The 25,463-nt window shown below is 39.8% G+C and overlaps 1 protein-coding gene across 12 annotated transcripts in view; it reads right to left on the bottom strand.

Annotated features, from left to right (window-relative positions):
- CPEB2 (cytoplasmic polyadenylation element binding protein 2) overlaps window positions 1-23,822 on the bottom strand; it is a 79,251-nt gene extending 55,429 nt beyond the window's left edge. For 2 of the 12 annotated variants that reach the window (XM_069069557.1, XM_069069548.1), the window contains exons 1-4: window positions 21,808-23,822; window positions 18,185-18,466; window positions 17,273-17,362; window positions 933-1,023 (exon numbers count right to left, since the gene is read on the bottom strand). In XM_069069557.1, the coding sequence (XP_068925658.1) occupies window positions 933-1,023; window positions 17,273-17,362; window positions 18,185-18,466; window positions 21,808-23,655 (2,311 nt within the window). In that variant the 5' untranslated portion in view covers window positions 23,656-23,822. Of the gene's footprint in view, window positions 1-932; window positions 1,024-17,272; window positions 17,363-18,175; window positions 18,467-20,670; window positions 20,820-20,864; window positions 20,958-21,218; window positions 21,238-21,807 lie in introns of those variants that run through there. The other 10 variants (XM_069069588.1, XM_069069573.1, XM_069069580.1 and 7 more) reach the window with 8 other exon arrangements.
- Between the last annotated feature and the right edge of the window lie 1,641 nt (window positions 23,823-25,463).

The raw sequence follows: 25,463 nt of genomic DNA on the forward strand, positions 1-25,463 counted from the left end.
CTAATTAAGTTTAGGGCTCTCTTTCCTCCAAAATATATTTTAATATATCACAGAAAATATGCTACGAGCATACAGACTGTAGGCTAGGTTCTGAAAAAACTGGTTTTATTTGACTTCCACTATTCTCTTTTAAATTTTGATGAAAACTTTTTTTTTGTGATGGGAAAGGAACAAAATGAAAAATAGAAGACAAGGAAACATGTAAACATTATGACATGTCAGGAGAAAGAAATTAAGATGATTGAGGGGAGAATTTGGTAGACCTAATACATTTTGAATGTGTTCATATACTAATTTCACATACTGAATTCTAGAAAAGTAACTATCACTACAAAAACCTGTTTTAAGTCATTTGTTTGACCTTCAGAGTATGTATGGTGACCTCTTAAGAGTAGGATTTTCCCCAAATAATAAAAATACTACTTACATATATTAACTGTGCATCAGAATAGATCTAGAAGCAATGTGGATAGAAAGCTGACCTCATTGTCAAGCAGCCCTGAGTTCAAGTCCTGCCTCAGACACACATACTAGCTACATTACTACTTCAGCCTCTCAGGGCCCCCAGGGAGTTCACAAAGCTAGAAGTTAACAGAGCAGGTGCTGATCTAGATTAATAAAGAGTTTCTTCACTGGGATTTTCCTATGCCAATGAAATCACAGATCTAGTCCTTATCTCAATCCCTCTCTTTGTCCCCTTCTCCTCCACACCTTTCCCCCACACCACTCATCATGGACAATACAGATGCTAGAATTTAGGTTTATCTTATTTATATAAGGCTGCATAAATGTTTATAAATCTTAAAAGAAATTTTTAAAAGTTGGTTTTTGATGAAACTTATTTGGTTGCTTTTGAACTATTAAGTGCTTATGTTCTTATAAAGAATATTCTTACAAATTGGCAATGTCATACATATTTTATGACAACTTACCTTTAAGAGGATCATGCTCTGCTCTCATAATATCAATGAGGGAGTTTTCCAATGAGTGCATGTTCAAACTGTCATACATTCGACTTCGATCCTAGAAGAGAAAAAGGACCCTCAGTGCTTGTGTAAGACTTGATTCAACAAATAGTCATTAAGTACCTACTACTAGAAGGCACTGAAAACAGCAGTTTACTTTTTCAAGAAAACTAAGCTATCCAACCATTTTCTATGAATATGACACAATTTAAAATTATGCTATTTTAAACTTTAAATTATTTTACTTAAAATCACAAATTTTGTATATACATACTTCTCTAATACTTGAAGGAAAATATATTAGTATTACTGCTGTCAAATTATCAATTACATCAGTGATTTCAGTTTCACTAACAGCATATTATACAAAAATTTTTTTAGCTACTTAATCTATACTATTAACTAGTCTCAAATATTTTTAAATTAGTAGAAATAATGGAAATACTTTTATCCATTCATTATTTAACTCTAGAACAATGTCTCTAAAACACAGGTCAGTGACACTAAATTTTTAAAAAATATACTTTTGTCTGAGTCCTTACATCAATGCAATAACTGTACTATTATTTAAATATCTATGGAAGAACAATCCCGTCTGACTTGACATTTTGAAGATATTTCGTTTCATAACAATGACTATATTGTAAGCTCTTATGAAATATAAATATATTAAATTATGAAATGTATGAATGGTGTAAACATAACAAAATATAACAGAGCATACTCAGAGGTTAATTCCAATCTCATAACAAATCTCTCGTTTCCACCATTTCTAAAACAGGAAAAGAATATTCATACCATTCTTGCCTTACTAGCTCATTGTTTCCAAGGATAGTCTCAGAATTAACACAAGGAGATAAGGTATTAAGTCATAAGGAGTTCAGTGGATGAAATGAATTCATTACTACAAATATGTACAAGCAACACACACACACACACACACACACACACACTACCTCATAACACTTACCCTCTATAAATAGAAACAGACACACAGAAACAATGAAAAAATCTTTAGGAAATATATCAATTTACTCCAAATTGGAAGTGAAGTAAGAGAAAACCTGAATCCAATCAGTGCCTGAAAAGAATCTGCTCTACAACATAGTTAATGAATAGGTCATCCATTTTTCAACTGCCTACTTTCCAGTGAGGTAGAATTTACTACCTCTAGAAGAAGCCCATTCTATTCTTGGCTAACTCTAATTCTTAATTTTTTAAAAAATCTTCCTCACATCAAGCCTATAGGCTGCTTCTTTACAGCATCTACCCATATTTCCTACTTCTGCCCTCTAGAGCCAAAAAGCAAAGTCTAATCTCTTTTTCTCATGATCCTCCTTTGTCCTCAGCCCAAGTCCTCTCTTTCACAAAGACAAAGCAAAACAATATGGTCTGGGTGTAAAAAATTCTCATCTTCAATAGCAGATAACAGAGGTTCAGAAAGAAGAAAGTAAGAGTTTTACCTTAAGTATAGCCTTCCTAAGCAAGATAAGAATAAATGAGGAAGGGCAGGGAGGGGGAAGGTCTAACCAAGCTAATCTAACCAGCTAAGTAGAGAGAGACCTAAGCTTGTGGGGCTCATCTATAATCCAGTTGTACATTAGTAGAAAAAGCCACAAACACATAGCAATGTACAATTTCACCTCTAGGAAAAGAATCTCTCTTCCTTCCCTCAGAATCAAAACAACAAAGGAAACTTAGAACATCTGTCTGTGATAGCATGGAAAATGAATTCATAATATGGGGCAAATCCCTATCTCTCAGTTTCTCAGATAGTAAAAGAATGACATTATGCCTCTAATAATACAGGTACATATACAAATTATTTTATTGCCTTTCTTAGAATAGGGCCAAGGAACTTCCAAGACCATAAACTTGAGATGGCTTTTGACTTATTGTCTTCTGGACTACAGTATACATCCCCCAAATTCCTTTATTTTTTTTATGATCAAAACTGTAAACATCTAAAATAACTAAGTCTTGAGCAATAATATATTAAAAGTCCCAAAGATGATATTCCATGAAGTCTATTTCTATGTTTATTTCCCTCTTTCTGATTTTGTGTTTATCTTTGTATAAATTACCTGTTTCCTCCCTCCTCACTTTCCTTGTTGTGACCATCTGTGTTGATTAGTCAAAAGATATACCTAATGTATTTTTTTACAAAACATTAAACAGTTTATTTTCTCTAATTATAACTCTGAAAGCAGATGACTTAATTTTAGTCAATGCTAACCTACTTTTAAATGAATTCCAAAGTCTATAAAGGCTGCAGGAAATATATATGTGTGTGTGTGTTTCCCCCTAAAGAATCTGTTTTAAAAAAAAAATGTCTTTGAGAAGCACATCATCCTATAGTAAAAAATATTTACCATACCACTCTTGGAAATTATTTTACAAAGCTTTTAATCTTTAATGCGAAAAATCTACCACATTATATTGCAGAACAGCTTCAAATGTTTGAATACTGAATCCTTATTACACCTACTGTTATCATGATACAGTTTTATTTCAGGAATGGAATAGTCCAAGAAACCACTCATATGGAATCAGAGAAAATGAGACAAAGATTTTTTTATTTTTATAATGGCCTATGGACTATCTGACCTGTGCTCAAGTATTTTTTTGGGTAAAGAAAATCAAAAAACCTGTCAACTAAGGGGGCAGATTCAGAGCCTCTAACAAGGGCATTTAATATAGTCAGGAAAACATTTAAATATGTCTCAATTTCTATATCAAATGAAATAGATGTAGGAAAAGATAAAAATTTAGGGGAGTAAGACAAAAAAGTAGCTATAAAAAATCTTTCCTTTCTGGAGTTTTGGGGTGTGTGTGTGTAGAATAATATGAAGCAGATGTTGCTTAATTCTTTTTTTTTCTGCTTTTTTGGAGGGGAGAAGGTAGGGCCAATTTAGGTTAAGTGACTTCCCCAAGGTCACATGGCTAGTTTTTGTGTTAAGTGTCTAAGTCCGGATTTGAACTCAGGTCCTCCTGACTCCAGAGCAGGTGATCTATTCACTGTGCCACCTAGCCACCCCTACAGCATTCTTTTTTTTTTTTTTGCTTTTTTGGAGGGCCGAAGGCAGGGCAATTGGGGTTAAGTGACTTGCCCTAATACACAGCTAGGTAAGTGTGTCAAGTGTCTGAGGCCAGATTTGAACTCAAGTCCTGACTTCAGGGCCAGTGCTCTATTCACTGCGCCACCTAACCACCCCATGCTTAAAAGATATTCATACCTATTCTATCACTTAGTAAAAATGTAATACTTTTAAAAAGGACACAGGGACTCAGAGCTTCATACCACATTTTCAATTCAGTTCTGTAGTAACAGTATTGTTAAGAAACATCAAATTTAGTTGTTGTTTTGTGGGATGGATCTGTAACCTGGTTAAATACAACTTAATTCCTGAAGAATTATGCTTGCATGCTTTAGAATGTTCTAAAACTATAAAGACCAGGTTGAACATGGATTTCCAATTATAAGAATAATAATTTATTTCTTTATCTCGTACTGTTATTTCTTTATCTCGTACTGAGAAGTAACTTGCAAAGATTCATTCAGGCAATGTATATCAGAGGCAGAATTTGAATTCATATTTTCTTGTCAATGAGTTTATCTATCTACTCTGTGACTCCGCTGAATGAGGTAGTCCAAGTGTCACTTCATTTTACAGATAAAGAAAGTACAATTGAGGAGGTAAGAGATTGCTCACTGTAACAAAGCCAATGTGCTGTGATCTCAACTTATGTCTTCCAATTTCAAGTTCACACATTCTGTAAATCATACTGCCCCCCTCAGATTGAGAGCAATGAAAGGTAGTCATGTAGAAAAGAAAGCAGAGTTGACCTGTTGGGCTCAAGGGTAGAGCCAGAAACAATGGGCTAAATTGTAAAGATTTAGGCTTTCTGTCAGAGACAATTAGAGCTATTCAAAAGTAGAACAGACTGCTCAAGAAGTTGGGAGTGCCTCTTTCCTGGGGATCTTCATGCAGAGGCAGGATGTTACCATATACTGGGTATCTCAGGTAGGGGATTCCTTTCATGTATGGGACTGGGTTATATATTAACACTGACATTCTTTCTACCATCAGTTTCAAGGACTGTGCCAAATATGATGTAACTTTATTTTTTAGTTGAATTTCATGAAGTGGTATGTGTAATATCTTCAAAGGAGGTTGGCCAATAATGTAGGTAGCATAGTGGCTAGCAAGAGAGCAAAACTGAACTGGTACCAATGAAATCTGAAAATCCCTAAAGGAATGCCACTTAACATGTTAGGTAGATCCTCTGTAGAAGACATCTGGGAGAACAGAGACAAGAACCACACCACATAAGAAGGGGTAGATGGGTTACAGTTCAAACCAATGGAGGGAATTCACACAATAATGAGATAACTGATCCATTAAAGCATTGAAATGATAGGGGATGGCATATGACATCTTTTAGGATGGGAGAGTGATGTCAGTGAAAGAAAGTATAGTCTAGACAGCAAATTATACAAATTAATTTTCTCCTTTCTAAGGTCCATCTCTTAATTCTACATAAAAGTCATGAAAGAAAAAGGTAACATTTTCTAAGCATAAACAATAAGTACTTAAATATTTGAACTGTTGTTTAATTCAACGGGATCAAGATTAAATCAGTGACTTAGATCACATAAAAAAAGAATATTATTGAAAAAAATTCAAAGAAAGGGTTTAGATAGCAAGTTGACTTCTACAGTGATCATAACTCAATGTTTCACATTTTAAGGGTAAATGAATGAATAAAAGCATAATTTCAGAAAACATCAAATTTCATGTATATGTATCTGATAGCTAAAAGAACACAATATGACTATAACACTCCAAATTATAAATTAGGGACACAAAAATATAAGACTATACGTAAAGAAAATTAAACTGTTCATATATATATATACATATATGTATATATATATATATATATAATAAGTAACTGCCCAGCTCTGATTAGTAAAGAAAATCTAGAAGGTCAGAGGATTTGAGTCAGAAAACATACAATTTAAAACATAAGCAACATACTGGGATTCATAAGACCAAAGAAGATATTCCTAGGACACTTAGCAAAAGAGTACTAACCTTAATAGAAAAGTTATATGGTTCTGTAGTTATTATTTATTAGTGATGTGGAAATTTTGAGGAGGTTCAGAGAGGAGCATCACAATTTGTTAGAGGGGCTAGAAAGCATATCTTGTGGAGGTCACATCAACTAAGATTATTTGGACTAAAGAAAAGACCATATAATTGAGTTTGTTAAAGTATTCAATGCAGGTTTGTTTCTAAAAGATGGAAGCATCTATAAAAGTTTAATGTGAAGAATTCACAATGGAAGAAAACTGAATTTTGTGACACTAAATACTAAATAGTTATACTCTAATTTACATAATGTTTCTGAAAAGTTGTATATAAAATTAATTTTTGTGAAATGATTTCTCAGAAATGATTTCCATTTTTACTGCAATTCAATTAGCATTAATAATTAAACTTTAAAGGTTAGCTTCTCAATTTGCCAATTTAAGGAAATCAATTTGCAAACCTTAAAGAACTCTAAAAAGGGATTACTGCATTACTAAATATACTAAAAATGTAATCTTTTTAATAAAATAACCCATTTTCCATCAATATTCTCTAAACAAAAGAGCAAATAATTATGATAAATTTTCAGCTATGATGTGTGATCCTATGTAATGCTGGATGGACATTCAATCTATGATCAAAATTTCTTAAAACTTTATTATGTTGAAATTCTGTTAAAGAGTGTAAGTTCATTGAGGGCAAGGGCAATTTCATTCCTGTCTTTTGTATCTTCAGCACCTAGCACAGTGCCTGGCAAGGCAGCAGCTCTTAATACTTGTTGATCTATGGATATAAGTTAGTAGCACTTGAAGGTTACAACTGTTAGGCAGCATGGATTTATAACATAAGCAAGCACCTAGATTTGACTTTCAGCAATTTTTATTACATTTATGACTTTCAGGGAAGTTACTTTATCTCTCTTGGACTTCATTTCCTCTCTGTAAAATGAGGGAACTTTCATCTTTCTCTCTGCCCTGTCAAGGTTAGTTTCAAGGACAGTTCTCAGTACACTGAACTATACTATATTTTGGTTTCCAGTTACTCCACGTTAACTTCATCAATAATGATTTTACTAGACAATTGTGGTCATCACTTTCTTCAAATGATTTTGCAACTGAACTCCAAAGATTACAGTGACAAAGTAATGAGCTCAAAGAAAAGTCATTATGTATTTGGAAAATTTGTGTTGAAAAATCTTCCTATTTGGTGCAAAGTTTAAGATATAACCTGTTCTTAAGCTGGACAACTGTGTTTGATAAGTTCTCCTGTAAACAGCTGGTTTAGAAATTAAATACATTCTCCCATTGAAATGATGTTATAATTTGTGATTTGATTCCTAGGCAAGCTTTCCAAAATCATCTATAATGCGATCCATAATCTATACTGCACTTTTTCCATGGGGGGAAAAAGTGTATAAGTACTGTTTAAATACTATTAATAAAAATCTGCAAAGCAAATTGAACAAATACAATTAAAATTCATCTTGAAACCTGATACTTAAGAAAACAAAGAAGATAATTAGAGGACAAGGAGATAAATGGAAGCTTTTCTAGAGATTCTGAAGGAGACTTTTTAGGACTGTTCTTAATAACATTTTAGAGACTAATGGTACTAGTTTAAAAAGAAATCCCATCAAATTTTACTTTCTGTCTTTTTTGCCCTTGATAATAGTACCTGTATACACAGGACTATCCACATTTAATGTGAATTTATGTTTGAAGTATTAAGGATAGAATAGGAAATCAGTAACAGAGCAGGGAACTGTGAACAAAGAATTTTTCAAAATTTTAGGCTATATACATGGGAATACCTGCATTTAATGTGGATCTGTGTTTGAGCTGGTGAAGGTAGAATAGAAAATCAGTGGGAATTTTCTAAAATTTTAATCTCTTTTCTATTATACTTTTTACTCAGGTTAAAAAGAGTAGTTACTTATTTCATTTTAATTGGAGATAACCAGGAATTCAAATAAATGACTTCATAAAACTTATTTGTTAAGTGTTTCATAATGTTGATAATGAATTTATCAAATTATATCATGATACTAATTTAATACACAGATTAAAAGAGTTTTATGAAATAGTATAGCTCTCTTAGGAGAAAAGTAACCAATACTAGTGAAATATACAGAGAAAGTACATAGCAGGTGCTTAATAAATTGATGGCTGAGAAAAACAAGAATTTATGTCTTCATTCAATCTAAAAAGCATTTGTTAAGCACCTACTGTATGCCAGATACTGTGCTAGTCCCTGAGAATAAAAAGACAAAAATGAAACTAGGTCTATTCTTAAGGAGTTTATAATCAATTGGTAGAAGGGACTTAAAGAAATTCAGTTAAGGAATATTCAGATAAGGAAAAACAAAATATATACAGAGTACATAAATATTTGTGACTGATTAATTTGACAGAATACCATCTAATGTTTAGATCAAGTTGCTATCAATTTAAATTTCTGATATTCAAATAAAATAAGGCAAAAAGACGAGCAACAAAGTTAAAATGTGAACATTGGAATGCTGAACATAAATATTCTAATATGAAGGGTTGTGATATAAATGGAAAAAATATCAGACGTCTCAGCCCATTAAGCTTTAAGAATGGAAGAGCTCTAAAAGTTATCAAGTTCAACTTTTGTTTTTTACAGATAAGAAAACTGAGGTTAACTGATTTGTTTAAGGTCATACATATATAGAGCTGAATGGATGTAGGTCCTTTAACTCCAAATCCAGCATTCTTCCAAACAGGTAGATAGAATTTACAGAAAGGCTGAACAATACTGGCTTAGTTGAAGTAAAAATTTCCTGACAATTAAGAGTTGTCAAAAAAAAAAAAAAAAAGGACTGACATTTCTTGGGTTATATACTGTGTTCCCTACACTTGTTACTAGAGACATTTAAACCAAAGAGAAATAAACATTAGTCTAAGATGCATCCTTTTGATAATTTGAAAAGAAATGATGCCTAGAAATTCCATGCCATTCTGCAATTATAGGATTTAAAGTTAAGTAGCAGTAATCAACAATTTTTAAAAATCTTTTGTGCAGAACCCATTATCTTGCACATTTTGTTTCTGGTCCTCATTACCACAATTCAAAGAATTTCCAAGAAATTTGTTATGTTTCAAGACCATGCTCCTCTATAAAAAAGTTGGTTAGCACTGTTTGGCTACGAAATCAGATCATGCAACTCCCTCAGTCAATTTGTGAGGCTTTAAAACTATTAGCTTCATTGCCTGTTCCCCACAATCTATTTCTTCCTCAGAGCTATTAAGGATCATACCCTATATAGGGATTACTTTTCTCAATGATATGGCAGAAGTTTCATCGTATCTAGTTTTATCTTTAGTACCACTGTGAGAGAAGTAGCACATATACAAGGTTTCTATCCCTTGATTTTCCTACATAATCCTTTAGCAAGATTCAAACCCCTTCTTCAGAAAGGAAAAAATAACAGCGCTATTTTAAATAAATAATAGTTTAGCTATACATTGTTACCATCTGTTTCATCCCACACATAAGAGCCAAAAACAAAAACAGCTTGAAACAGGCAAATGGACTCATGACATCTCTGAGTGTCTTCCTAAGAAAGCTCTAGCTTAATCTACAAAAAGATCCAGTTGATTTCAACAAAAGTAAATTATAGGAATTGCATAATTACTCCTCCCAGTAAAACTAAGGAAAACTAAAACAATTTTAAAGGCTAAATTTAGGATACTTTAATTCAAAATACTATTATCTATTTCTAAATATATGAACTGTTACTACTGGCACTGTAACTGTTATGAGGGAAGGAGTAAAGGTCGCTGGAATTGGAGGACCTTGGTTCACGTGTGCCTGTGTGACCTTGAGTTAGCCTTTCCATCTCTCTGGGCCTCAGTTTCCTTGTCTAAATGGCTTCTGGTCCCTTCCAGTTCTAGTTCTGGGATCCTTAGGCATATTTTATGCCTCTGGGAATCAGAATTTCTTCTTGTCCAGAAGGAGAGGGTTAGACTACATTTCAAGGTTCCTTTCAACAGTAATATTCTTTGAGATCTGGTTAATAGAGATGACTAGGAAAATGAGACTATCTCAGGTATATATTATTTCAATGTTACTGAACAAAGGACCCAACTGCTTCTTTCCCTTGGTTTCCCCTCCCTATAACTCTATTTTGGCAGGCAGGTAAACACATTAGATGGAAAACAGATATATATATATATATATATATATATATATATATATATATATATAAATACTCAACCCCAAGAAAATCTGATATTTGTGGTATGACCCATGAGCTAGATAACCTTGGAACTACTAAGGTTTTCAAAAGTTTTGATTTAAAGAAGAATTTGTTTTGGAGACATAGTCTGTCTGAGTAGTTCTGGGGAACACTGTTCCCCATGATACTGTGAACTCTGGCAATATATGCCCTTCATCCCTGACTTCTTACTCGAGTGTCTCTCCAGCTAGAAGACCTTTTCCTAGGAGGGTTGCCATTGTTGGTAAAAATTGCAAGTGGAGTTTTTGGGGGAAAGGGGGAAGGGAAGCAAAGGGAAGGGTGTTAATAGGAGGAAGTCTGTGATCTAAACTTGGGCTTATGGCTATCTATGAATCAAAGCAACTAAAAACAAATGATATCCAGGTTGAGAAAAACCTAGCTTACATACTGCAAAGGTTTTGAATGAGATACAACAGGGAAATAATGAAAAGAGCACTAGACTTTCTCAGTTTCAATTCCACTTGTAACACTATGTTGAACATGAATAAGCCACAACCTCTCTGAGTCCATCACCATATTTGCAAAACTGAGATAATATTCTAGCATCCTACCTCTCACAGGATCATATAAATCAAATGAGGTAATACAAAGTACTTTATAAAATCTTAAAACATTATATAAATATTAGATATTACTTAATTGAAATGTGGAAAGTTTAAAATTTAATAGTAATTATGGACACCCTGCTAAAAAAAATAATCAAGAGTTGGTAAATTATGTAAACTAGTCTAAGTTCATTATCACATAGCTCTATGGAAGCAAGCAAGTAGTTTTCCAAATATGGAAACTTCAACAAGATAGAGTTTTCCATCACCCATTTATAATATACTGGTAATTAACAACTGTCAGAAAGTGGTTTACAAAAGCTGAGATGGAAGAATCCTTGAAATAGCTAGTATCAGGGACAAGATAAGTAGATCAGCAATTAAAACAGTATTTTTCCTTGGCTAATACCTATAATTCTTATTTTAAAGATAAACTAAAACCAATTTTTTTTCTTTTCTAATCCTGAACATATTTACCACAAATAATTTGGGCTATATCACAAAACAAGATCTAAAGGAGAAAAAAAGGAAAGTAGAAGGGAAAAAAAGTAAGCAGAATTTGGAAAAATTAATTTATTATGGAAAAGGAAACAAAAAGCCAACTCTAGAAAATGTATATAGCCTGATTAGGGAGAAATAAAGCATAAAAATATTACCAAGGTGTCACTAAATAATATAATAAACTAAACTCAATATCAAACTAGAAGTTTATGTTAAGACAGAATTTGTTACAGTATTATAACCAAATCCTATTTCAAAGACAACTTTTTCTTGCAAAGGAATATAACATTTTCAGAAGGAAACAAGAAATAATCTCATTACATTTGAGTTTATAAGAATGTTTAGTTTAAATTCAAAGAATACAAGTTTTTGAAAATAGGTAAATTAATAGTGTACAGTCTTTAATCTAGCAAAAACAATCTCCATGGACCTAACACACAAGTCCTGTCTATGTCACACTGACCCTTGTGTTGTACATATCCACAGTAGCTGTATCATATTGTTTCAGTACAACGGTAATGTGACATAAGAACTCTGTTATCACATATCAGTGACCAACACAACGCAAGACACTTACACACCTTCTTTTTGTTCTCTAATTGTTCACATCTGTAGTTTTATTTCACACCTCTTCCACATGAGCTACATTTTAGCCAAACTAAACAAGTTACCATTCCCTGAAAAATATTCCATGCAACTCTGCTTCTTGTTCATGTTGTAACCATGCCTAGGAATGTCTTTCCACTTTCATCACGACTAGTTAAAATACTCAAATATGTCCTCCATGCCCCAGGTTTAACTGATTTCCCACTTTACCTTTCAGGAAAAGTAATGGCCGTTCCCTGTCTCAAACTCATTTGTACATCTTTCAAAACACTTATCAGATACTGTCTTGTTATAGATGAGGTGTTCTCTCTGCTTTTAAAGTCTCTCTCCCCTTCAATCCACACAGGTGCCAAAAAAAAATCTTCCTAAAGCACAACTCGAGCCATGTAACTCCCTCCTGAGAAGCTTTCTATGGCTTCCCTATCACTTCTATAATTAAATACTATATTTTAGTCTGACATTTAAGGTCATTCCTAGTATGGTTCCAACCTCTCTTCCTAACCTTATTTCAGATTTCTATAATATTTGCCCAAACTGAAATGGTTTTCTACATTTGACATTCCACCTTCTACCTCTGATTTCCATTGTTCCAACATCAAATTTAGGATTGTTTTTGTCTTTGTAACATGGAACACAATGCTCTGAAAATAGTAAGCACTTAATAAATGTTTAAATTAAATTTTCCTCTCTCAACTATAGAAATAAATTCGACAGAGATAATAAATTAGCCTTCTTTTATATTCCAATAAATATATCTCAATGCTGGACATTAAGTACTTAGTAAACACTTGTGGATGTTGAATTGCTGCTATTATTTCTCTATCATTACCACCTGCACTATAATAGTGATTCAAGATTTTTTAAAAATAAATCTCTCCCATGCTCTACAGGTCTCATAAAGGATAAAGAAACTAGGGCAGAATTGCTATGCTATTAAAAGTTGAGGGTGGGGGGGTAAGGAAAGCGCATGTAATCTTGCTTTGCTCATTTCAGAAAGGACAGAGCTTTTCCTCAAATTCTGGTTTAAGATGAAAGGAAGAATGGAAAATGTACACTGGTATCACAAACCTAATGAGATGTTTGATAAGAACGTAGTGATGCTAGTGTTGATAGGAATGGCCCTTCAATCTATATTCTAAAGTTTGAGAAACCACACTATTACTAAGAACAGTACCTGTTCTTACTTAATATCTCTGAATTGTTGTTGTTTTTTTTTGGGGGGGGTAGGGGGAACTAGGGTGAGTTCAAACCTGTGATCTAATCAATGTAGGAACTCCCAGTTCCTTCCCCATACACACAGGTTGAAAACTATTACTTAGAATCTTTGGAGAGATGTCTAGGGAACTGACAAGTTAAATGACTTTTTCCCATGGTCAACCACCTAACATGGGTCAGAGGCAAGACTTGTACTTGGGTCTTCCTGACTCTGTGGTCAGTCTTCAATTTTAAGATTATCTTTGCAAATACATCCTTCTTAAACTGATCCTAAGATATTATCTATATTTTGTAGAGGAGAATTATCTAAAGAAAAAAAGATGATGCAGAAAAGGCATGCCACCACTTGGAAGAATCACAGAATTAAAGATTTAAAGCTAGGTAGAACCTCAGAGGTCATCTTATAGAACTTCATCTTACAGATAAGGAAATTGTGGCCAAGGGAAACAAAAAGACTTTCCCAAGGTCACAGAGATCGAAGCAGAGCAAACATACAAATCCAGGTTCTCTGATTGCAAAACTTGAGTTCTTTCCACTAGCCCCATGCTGACATGAGAAAGGAAATACCAGTAAGCAGAGTTATTGGGAGATATTAGTAAATGTGCATCTAACATATAAAGATTCCTAAATACTAAGTTCTACTTGGTACAGATGAAGGCCAGAGTTACACAAATGTGCATGAAGTAGACCATTAGTTTTCATTTGCTCTAAGTCTGTATGGTAACGGGGACCAAATTATGCACTTCAGTTTTTAATGTAACAAGTATCCACACTATTTGGATTGAAAATATGAAATAAAACATCTTGACATAAGAAATATAAACATCTGAATTAAGATCTAGAGGGGGAAACTTTCTATTTAAAATTCAAAGGTTTGTCCTACTAAGACATAAATCATCAAAATAAAAAGTTCTGATAAAGAACAGTAAAAAATATAAACTAACCCCCCCATCAGCCTTTTGATTAACAGACATTCAATTTGTTTTCTTTAATTCTTCTTTTTTATTTCTTTTTGACAATTCTATCATACTGATTTCTTGGCAAACATATGATTGAAAAATATGCACAATATACAGTGTCTTAAGTCTATCTATAGAGTCCTTTGGCTAAAAATAGGAGCAGCAGGCCATACTACAGAAGCCTTAACCCTACGCATGGATTTAGAGAGGTCAATTTCAAAGCAAAGTATTTTTTAGTTTTCAGTATACCTAAGATATCAGACTAAGAATATTTTAGAAAGCAAAACAAAAATAAACAATAACAACCCCCCCAAAAAAAACTCACAAAAATGAGAAAAGCCCTCTAATTAAAGTGATTAAAGCAGTTGCAAACAAAAATTTCAACATCAAATTCTTAAATTTTAACATAATCTCCCTAAGGGCAGCCAGGTAGCAAAGAGAGTAATAGCACCGGCCCCAGAGTTGGGATGACCTGGGATCGAATCCCGGCTCAGACACTTAACACCCACCCAGAAACACCTGGATGTGCAGCACTGGCCCCAGAGTCGGGATGACCTGGGATCGAATCTGGGCTCTGATACATAGCACCACACCTAGAAATAACTGGCCGTGTAACCTTGAGCAAGTTACTTAACCCCAATTGCTTAAAAAAAAAAATCTACTGCCAATAATTTGGGTAAAAATATTTCTGTGATGTTTATAAATTCGACTACTAGAGGATTAGTTAAGGTGCTCATTATCTGATAGGTCCTTGTATTTTTTAAGAACCTTTACTATGAAAACCTCTACCTTTTATGAAAATAATTTGAGTATTAAGTGCCTTTCTATATGTAAGTACAAGATTAGGCAGTACCATTAATTTTAAAACTTTGTTTTTTCTAGGAAAAATCCTTGTGTTAATAAACTAAAATAGTAGTTTTAGAATATTTTGTAACTATTTGAAGCTGCTGAGCCAAAGGCAAATTTTAGCACACAATAATGAAATATAAGTACATGACTAGTAACTTACTGCCACAACTGCTGAATATCAGATTTCCATGTATGATAGTTCTCTCAATTCACTCATCATCTAAAAATAATAGGTTTTGGAGTAAGAGGCAGCATAGGAGTAATGAGAATAATTGCTGTTTTTTTTTTTCCCTATTCCTCTATTGTTGGGATTCCCTGCTTATTAGGCCCAGTTCCAACAATGCTTAAATTTTAAAGCATCACAGAACATTATGTCTAGAAGCCCTCCTTCATCTTACAGAGCCAAAAACTCAGGCCCAAAGAGGTCAAAGTAAAATCAGTAAATACAGAGTTTAAATCCAAAAAAATGATAATCTAGGTCTTTTGCCAAGTTGTCTTTTCTCCCCAGTTCAACTGTGTATTACTACCAACACAAGTCTTTTAATTTTATTTCTATTTCAAAAGTCCAATATGCATGTTCCTACCAGTGTATATTCTCTGCTTGAAAGTCACTCTCAGATCATCAGTCAATCCATATCCCTTTAAAATCCACTTCCTCTAGTAAGCTTTCCCTAATTAATATATTCCTTCTTTTACCCATTATGGGATTTATGTACAGAATATCTACTAAAACAAATCTCTATTACAATAAAACCTCACTGATTCAGGTTAACTGGAGATAAGTATGAATTAGTGATGAATCAAAAATACAGAGTATTTTTACATGTGATAAATTAATAGTAACAGAGAAAGCATGGCAGAGTGATCATCAAGCCAGCCTCGAGGGTGGGAAAACTTGGTTTCAAGTCCTGCTTCTGATTCAGATTAGCAAGTTTTTGGCTGGTTGACTGAAGTTAAGTCACTTAACCTCCAAGTGCTTTAGACAGCTCTCTAAGTTACAGAGGTGCCACACTGCATTAGAGTTTCCTTAACAGAGCATTCCCTATACCAAGGAAATCACAGGTCCAGTCCCTACTTAAAATAATGGTACCATAATTGCTAAACTATTCTGGATTTTAAAACACTATACATAATATTCTCAATTTCAGAATATTTTATGTCTGGAACATTATTTCCAAAGAATTTTTGCTGACAGATACAATTCATTTGTAAATTAGCACCTATTTGATATTATTTAACCAATTCTTACAATAGGTTAGTAACATGTTATTTTCTTAGAAGACAGTTTGTCTCTTTGTAAACAAATAAATAAAAACTTAAGACATACTTATATGCAACAGCATTACCACTTATGGTAAAACCTTATCCACTTAAACAGGGGTTTAGAGCAAGAAAGGGTTTTTGCAAGCTATAGTATGAAGAGTCCACTGGCTTTTTATTTCTTTTGCAATCCTACCCTAACCTCCCCATCATCTAGTACCAAATAAACACACAAATACTGACTGCCTACACAGGCAGATGGACATTTTTAATCCTACAGGGTGTGGAATAGGGCAAGGCTAGGCCTGGAGACCATATAGCTAAGATTCACCTTTAAATTCTGGCTCAAGAGTTAGTATAAAGATGTCGTTTTACAACAGGGAAATAAATGCTAGATTAGTTTTGGTCTCTACCTTAATTTAGCTTAAATGTTTATGTATTTAAAAAATATTCACACATATGCACACGCACACACACACACACACACACACACACTGACACACACACACCCTCTTTATATTTTGAAGCCTATCTCATAAGATTCCTTTTATAATAATTGAAGAAAACTGAATGAAAACAGAGGGCATGGCAGAAATATATCCTAAGACAAACTAATTTCATGACAAAGATTAACTTAAAATTATATAAAATAGTAATGAAATTTATAGTTATATGAATTTTTTATACTTAAAACAAAACTGTAAGTCTTCTTGGATTAAGTTAAATACAATAACTGAACTAAACATTCACGATTTAAGTTAGGTGCATTTATCCCAATGATAAAATTAAGATTTCCCCCTCCCCAAAATAAATTTAGTATTTTACAATCATATAAAAATATGGAATTTGAAATAGATGACAAAGAAAACAAAGCAGTTATATCTACGTCTTCTGACATGTTTTGAACATGTTTACAAATGGATAGTAATTAATTATTTGTGAGAAATCCCAATCATATAGAAAGAAATACTAACTCCTAACCAAAATCCTGAAAAATATTCGCTGTGCAGCCTACCTGGTCTATTCTGGATGTTCCGGCTGCAGTGCACCAACTATCTTGGAGTGAATCTGAGCCCCAAGCTGGCAACTGCAAACTAGATCTCACCTTCAATAGCATAGAAGTTTTCATCAGAAACGAGCAGTTCTCTTCTCTTCCCCACACCCACCCTTACAAAACAAACACCAAAATTCTTTCTACCCTATAGATGTTTCATTTAGTGGCCCAAATCAATAAAGGATTGCTGCAGAAAATCCTATTAGCAATTAGACATAATGGAACTTCAATTAGCGTAGAATCCCAGCAAACATCAAAGGGACTAGAAAATGTCTAGGATCTCTGCTTTAACTATTAGGCCACATTTAAAAAGGATATGTGGATAGATCAACCAGTGGGAAGTTCACTCTGAACCAGCTACTATAAATGTGAATCCTATGCAAAAAGCCCTGAAGTTGCTTTTTGCTATTAACACAGCTGCACTAATTACAGTGTAATATACATACAGCTGGTCATAGTGAAGTATAGTAAGAATTATGGCAAATGTGGAATACTTTAATACAGATTAATTTTAGATAGTGAACTCTGGTGGCTATTTGATCAATAAATACAGCATGATCCTTCCTTCTATGATTGCCAATCCAAAGCTTTGATTAGAATTTTAAAATATACAGTTTTTCTACAGTTATGAGATCATCATTTTCCACCATTTAAATACAAAAAGGAAACTTTCCAATTCTTAATTATCTCAAAGTTTACTGATATATTTTAGCCTTCATTAAATACTTGTTATATAATTGGGTTAAAAACAAAAGCTTTTAAAAAACCTTATTTTCTTAAATAGCCAATTAATAATTTTAGGATCTCATTACCCAATTTGCTACTACAAAAAAATTAACATGAGAAATAATTCCATTTACATACCATTCTTACCTGTAAGGGTAAGAGAGTATTACTGTTGTTGTCTGTTCTGAACACATTATCTTCAATCCATGATTTAGGTGTCAGGGATGGAGTAGATCGAGTAAATTTTGGTGGAGCTATGACATTACCAGAAAATGGTTTCTTCAAAGGAGAGATCTGATTCATAGTTCCTGGAATTCCCATATTTCCAGTTCTACGATGATCTCTGCCATGCATTGCTCCCCACGACATACTTCCTGTGCTCCAGCCACTGCTCTGATGGTTGCTCCAAGGAGATTGCTTCAGAAGAGGCTGGGGAAATATATCCAGTTAAATTACTTTTGAAACATCAAAACAGGTTAAAATAATGTAATTTTTTAATCTGTAATAAGTGTGTATGCATATATAGCAATTTAAAATGACTAAATTATAAAAAAGTATCATTAAAGATTCATATGCCACATTGTATATTTTAGAAATGATGCAAACTAATAGGCTTGAAATTTTGCCATTAAAAACAAATCTTAGTGGTAAGTAACTTTTTGACATCTTTCACAAACACACAATTACAATCAAGCTGAGGTTTCATAACTACCGCTAAAATACAGGTATTGTGACAAGATGATTCATGTAATTTTCACTCTTTCAGGAATAAAAGTTAAGTAACACAAATGAAATATAAAGGAAAGGAAAAAGTACTTCAGAATCTATATTAAATTCAAATTGGGAGATCTTAAAATGAAGAACCTAAAGGGTGATTTAAAATATCACAATCTGCTATCCATATAAATAGCTTTAAAATAAAATTCAAGTCTTTTCATTGTCAGGAAATGTAATATCCCTCAACATATAACAAATATTTTAGACTTTGATTCTAAATAAGTAAAGTACTACACAGCTACAAAAATGGCTAATGATACATTAGGAGTTACTCTGTTACGTGAGTAAATTTCTTTTGAGATAGAGGAAGAATTAGAAAAAGTACAGTATTTTTTCGTATTTTCCCAGTCATCTATAAAAGGCGCTTTATTCCAGTTCTAGCAATGCTATTCAGCGCCACTCAAAAAAAATTATTAAAAAAAGATAACAGAAAAAAATTCCATGCTATTCAATCACTTTAACTAAGAATTGCTAAGCAGTTGTCTGATGTTACCTATAGGTGGATCCACTGAGATTAAGGTAGCAATAATTAAATACTATAAAAGCTGTTTCTCTGAGAGGAAGAGAACAATACAATTCTTATTCAGTTTTAGATAAAAATATTAATTTTCAAATAAGTTATTTTCAAGATATAGAGTATTTTTGTTCTACTGAAAAATTATAAGTATTCTTTTAACTTGAGTCATAAGGATTTATATAATTATGTTTTAAACTTGAATAGTTGATATTATAACGACTGAAAAAAAACTCATTTAATGTTAACTGTAATACAAAATTTGTATCTAGTATTCAAGCCTATGGTAATTCATGTTTTTAATTCTCAAATGCAAATCTACTTTGCATGTGGAACTTTTAAAGTGTAAAAGTTAAATAGCACTAACTAGTTCTGTGAATTTGCACCAAATAGCTTATTCTCTCTGGGTCCTCAGTTTCCTCTTCTATTAAAACAGAGTTTAAATAATGCGTGGTATACATCATCTATTAGCTTATGTTGTCCCTTCTTTCAGCTTTTAAAAGTGTAAATGGCAGTTTCCTGAGAACTTTAGCTGATGTATTCCATCACAATCCACACTTTCTTTTAGTAGACTCTGTTTAAAAGTTGATAACTGGTAAATAATAATCCTTGCATATGGTCTGTAAAGCTTTCTAGATCATGCTAACAGCATTATATAAATTACGAGTAATAGCTCTCTGTGGCAAATTTTTAGATCAAAAGATGGACAGAGTGATGCAAAGATATCCCGTGCCTTACTCAAGGTTACATAAATTAGAGACAAGTAGAATAGGATTTCACAATTGGGTTTTTTATACAAACACCCTATTCTCATTCACTGTCAGTGAGAATACATACGTGTCATTGCAAAAATGATGAAGGCTACATTTACTGAACTCTCACCAAAGATACCAAAACACCTTTAAGCTAGCTAAAATGAAAAATGTAAGGAAGTCACTAGATCCACACAGAGAAAAAAAGTTTGAAAATCTAGTTATAAGCTTCACCTGTCATGTCAACAAATCTATGAGGAAAAAGCGAAAAACTGACTGAGATAATCAGATTATGTATAGTCAAAGGCTGACTTGACCAAAAAAAAATAATTCTGAGAAATAATTTGTATTTTAATACAAGTAGTCAAGCCATTAAAAAAAAAAGTCTGGGTCACTAAAGGTCAGAAAATCTTGCTGTGTCTAGTCTGTCTGTGTTATTTCACTTCCTTTTTTTTAATATCAAGCCGCCCCCCCCGCCCTCCCCCCCCCCCGACTATGATGCTTTTAAGTAAAAATCTTCCGAAACCTGTTCCCTTTTAAGCACTCTGGTTTTTAAAAGCAACCACGTAGGTGTAAACATGAAACCCAACTCTAGCCAATCTCGCCCGGTCAATGCTCAGTACTCGTCAGTGTGGGCCTGTCACAACTCCATTTTTTTTACTCATCTGACAGCCTCCAGTGGATGACAAAGACCGAGGGACAGCCGCCCCTCTCGGATTCAAAATGCCATGTCCGTGCCTTCCGAACAGGGCTAACCCCGCACCACACTTGTCTCCTTGCCTACCGCAGGACTCCGACGAGCCGAGAGCAGCGCTCCCCAGCCCGGGGCTGGAGAGATAACAAGTGGGCAAGAGATCATCTCCACCCCCGACGTCCCCCGCCCCTGCCCGGCTGACAGCGGCCCCACCCACCCCGAGGCCGCGGGGCAGCGCCGGCCTCGGGCCCGGCCCCCGGAGCTCAGCCACCTGGCCCGACGCGGCCTCGGGGCTCCTCCCGCCCCGAAGCCGGCTGACCCCTGCAGCGCCGTGGGCGCTCACACACCGTGTGACACATGTGTCTGTCTACACAAGTGTGCCACACGCGAGGCACACGCGCTCACACACGCCCCCCCCCCATTCACACTCCCCTCCTGCCACACCTTTTCTGTTGGGGGTTCCGGAGAGGGTCTGGGAGCCCAGCCCGGTCCCAGGCCTCTCAATCTACTGGCCGCTTACCTCATCTACATCAGAGGCCACTCGACCTGCTCCTCCTCCCTCCCCGCTCCCCTTGGCTGGGGCCGGAGCGCAGGTAGCCCTCGACGCCCCCTGCCCCCGCAGCCGTTCCTGACCTTCTCCCTCCAGAATGACGCCCCCGGCCCCCGCCCCCACCCAAGAACTGGAGGGCGTTGCGGGGAAGTGGGGGAGGGCAACTACAGCCAATGTCGACCTCAAAGTGTCCTTCAGGGCTCACAATGGGGGCGGGGGGGCCCTCCTGAGCCTCGTGCCTCCCCAGCCCACCGCCTCTGGCCCAGGCCCTGCAGAGCAAGCGCTTCTCCCTGGCCTCAGTCGTCGTGACTTCCTGACCTTTCCCCTCTTCCCCGGGGCCGTCGCCGCCGCCTGCCACCGCGACCTCCCGCACCCTCCTCCCGGCCCGCCCCGGCTCTGCGCTCCGAGCGGCTCTGCCGGTCTCGCGCCCGCCCGCCCCCGGCCCGCTGACCCTCACTGACCCCGCCTGGGCCCGGCCTGTACCTGGTGGTGGTTGTACGAGTTCCTCTGCTGCAGGAAGGCGGCGGCGGCAGCCTGGTGCTGCTGGAGCTGCGGGCTGACAGGCGAGCGCCGGCTCGAAGGCGGCGGCGGCTGCGGAGCTGGGGGCGCGGGCTGCGGCTGCGGGGCCGGCGGCGGCTGCTGAGGTAAATTCATGGCCGGCGGGGGCGGGGGCACGGCGGCCGCCGAGAAGGGGCTGCCGAAGCCGCCGCCGCCGCCGCCACCGCCCGGCACGCTCATGCCGGCGCAGGGGTTGTGCGGAGACACGGGCGAGAAGCTCTGGAAGAAAGCCGGGTTGATCGACGACGGAATCCCCGGGTAGAAACTGCTGTCCGTCTCCGGATTGGGCGGCGGCATGGCGCTGATTGGGCCGCCGCAGCCGCTGCCGCCGCCGCCGCCCGGGGTGGCGGCCGAGGAGCCCGGCGGCGGCTGCTGCGGCGGCTGCTGCTGCGGAGGCTGGGGCGGCTGCGGCTGCTGCTGCTGCGGGGGCTGGGGCGGCGGCTGCGGCTGCGGGGGCTGGGGCGGCGGCGGCGGCTGCTGCTGCTGCTGGGGCGGCGGCGGCGACGAGGTCTGCACCGACCAGGGGGTGCCGAAGCCTGGCAGCGGCGGCGGCGAAGCGGAGCCTCCTCCTCCTGCTGCTGGGGGGCCCCCGCCCCCTCCGCCGCCGCCTGGGTGAGGCAGGTCCGGGCTCTGCAGGCTGCTGAAGCCGCCGCCGGCCCCGAGCCCCCCGCCCGGCAGGAGGTTACTGGGGCTGTTGAGCAAGGGGTGGTTGGGGGACTCCATCGACGGGGGCAGTTTTGAGCCCGGCAGGAGATTCACAGACGGCGTCGAGGGGGCCAAGCCCACATTGGGGGACTCGGCGGTGGTCCCCTCGCCGGTTGCCGCTGCGGTCGCTGCTGTCGCCGCCGGGATCTTCCGAAGACTGTCCACCCCCCCGTGGTGGTGGTGCTGGGCTTGGGGCGGCGAGGGCTGAAGCGGGGGCTGGTAGTGCTGGGGGAGGGGATGGTAGTCTCCCGGTGGCAGCTTGGGGTGGTGGAAGTCTGGTGGGTGGTGGTGGTGGTGCGGGTGCGGGTGGTGCGGGTGGCTGAACTGCTGCTGTTGCTGTTTCTGGAGCTGCTCCTGTTGGAGCTGGTGGAGCTGCTGCTGTTGCTGCTGCTGTGAGATGTACTGGTCGGGGGTGTTGAGCGGCGGCGGCTGCTGCTTCAAGTCCTGAGGGTGGGGAGGGTGGGGGGGGTTGAACTCTTTCCTCTTCTGGCTGCTCAGCTGCTGCTGCTGCTTGCTGAAGTCCTGGGGGGAGGAGGTAGTGGAGGAGGAGGAGGACGAGGAGGAGGAGGAGGAGGACGAGGAGGAGGGGTGGTGCAGACTCGGTTTGAAGTCCTGGGAGGGGAGGAGGTGGGTCGCACCCGTTTTCGTGCTGCCGACGGGATGGTGGTTGGGGAGTTTTTCGGGAAGCCCTGACCCTGAGAGTTGCTGCTGCTGCTGTTGCTGTGTCAGCCCCAGCAGCAGCTCATCCTGCATGGTATGGTTGTGCGCTGTGGCGGCCGCAGCCAGGAGCAGGGGGAAGGAGGAAGAGGCGGCGGCGGTGCTGCTGCTGCAGCCGGCGCCGCCGCTGCCGGTGGGGATGGAGAACTGGGAGGGGGTCGAGGCCGGGGAGAAACCGGTGACAGGCAACGGTGGATGCGAGAGGGGGTCGAAGGACGAGGAGGAGGAGAGCTGGGGGGCGGCAGGGGCTGGGACTGGGTAGGGTCGGTAAGCTCCGCCGCTGAACAGGGGACCGGGGCTGCTGCTTCGGAGCGGGGCGGTTTGCAGTAACCCCAATCCGTAATCCCCCATTTATCAGGTACAGCCACGGGGGAAGAAGGGAATGGGGAAGAGAGGGGGCGATCCGCACCAGGGCCAAGATAGACCGCCCCCCCCCCCCCCTTCCCCGGCCCCACCTAGGAAACCTGGGACAGGACCGGAGCTGCCACTAGGACTGGGGTTGGGGGAGTGTGATGGAGGGAGGAGGGGAGGGGGGGAGGTCAGTGAGACACACCGTAACTGAGCGGGGTTGACCGTCTTTACCCCCTCCCTCCCCCCCTTACAGCCACCTCCTCCTCCTCCTCCAGATACCGGCTCCGGCGCCGCCGCCGCAGCCCCTTAAGAACCCCGGAATGTGCGTCACAGCCACCTCACAATTGCGTCCCCCCGGCACGCGCGGGCACGAGGCCGAGGCTCTCTTCCCCACCCCACCCCCATTCATTAATATGCAGGCGCCTGCCGGGGGCGCGCGCGCGCCTCGGCTTGGGGTGGGGTGGGGGAGGGAGCGCGCGGTGTCACCCGGTTCTCTTCTCTCAGCCCCTCCCTCCCTCCTCCCGGGCCGAGGATGGGGTGGGGGAAGGGAGAGGAGGAGCTCTAAGGGCTAGTGTGCGTGCCCTCGGGACGTGATGGCCTCGCGCCGTGGGAAAAGGAAAAGCCGGTTAGGAGCGAGGCCAGCCGGCCGGCGGGCGGGAACAAGAGGGGGTCGCGTGCTGGAGGGAGGGGGGGCGCGGGAGGTTCCTGGGCAACGGCCCCTCCCTCACATTTTTCTCGTAGTCTGGTGGGATGGTTTACACGCCCGTGTACGCTCCTAGTTATGACCCTCCCCCCAAGACTGGCACACACCCCTCGCGGTCATTGGGGTAACACCTCCCTCCGCCTCCTTCCTGTCCACTTCTCGCTCCGCCCCTCGGTCATGTGAGAGCCCTGAGCCGACCCTGCGACTTCCTCGGAAAAGGCCGGGGCTGGGGGAGGTGACGGCCGCTGGGGCAGGGTGCAGCGGGGCGGGGGTTCCGGCCCGGGCTTCGCAGGATTTTCCTCCGCTGTCCCCCGAGCCGGCGGGGCCTCGGCCTTGAGGAGTCCCAGCCCCGGTGGCCTGCGGCTGGCGTGTGTTTTCCGCCCGAGACGCCTCTGCGGCGCTGTCCTGAGAATGGTGGGGACTCCGCGCCCAAGCCCGCGGCGCGCGGGGAGCATTTTCGGTTGCTGAAATGAATAAAGGCCCTGGAACTCGAACTAGCCGTCTGTGGTCGTATCCCCCCGCGGCAGCCCGCACTGTACTGCGGTGGGGCGCCAGCTAACCCTGGCAGGCCCCTCTTCCTATTCCATGCCAGCCTTAATGAGCCGTCAGCGGTGCTTCACCCACCCGGCTCCCCGCCCCTTCCCCCGGGAGCCTCTCATTTAAACATTTCCGAAGCCTGATGAATGTGCAAGGGAGCAGGAGCCTTCACATGGGGGGAGCGGCCCTGACTCAGCACTCGGCCTGTCGAGGCTCGCCCAGTGGCGCACAAAGCCTCCTGGGCACTGGTCCCCGGCCTGCCTTCCACTTACTGCCCGTGCGGGGAAAGCGGCCCGGGTGGTGCGAGCGCGGCCCAGGGTTCGTGTAGTCAGACCCGCACTCGGTGCGTTCGGCCTGCTGCCAGGCTAGCCTTCCAATGGCCAGCAGGGTGTATGCTTCCGTGGGCCGGCATTCCACTGCATCGTCTGGGAACCGCCACAGTCACTGCATGCTTGGAGGCAGCAGAAAATGAAGTTACGTTTGAAGTCGTTAGGACTAGATGGGATTCCACCTAATGAGCCAGCTTTGTTTTAGTAAGTGAAAGTGAGGTTCACTTTTAATCATGTAA

This window comes from Petaurus breviceps, unplaced genomic scaffold (genome assembly GCF_028583685.1).
Source record: "Petaurus breviceps papuanus isolate PSGF00001 unplaced genomic scaffold, PetGlider_PUasm1.0 140, whole genome shotgun sequence".
Taxonomy (NCBI): Eukaryota; Metazoa; Chordata; class Mammalia; order Diprotodontia; family Petauridae; genus Petaurus; species Petaurus breviceps.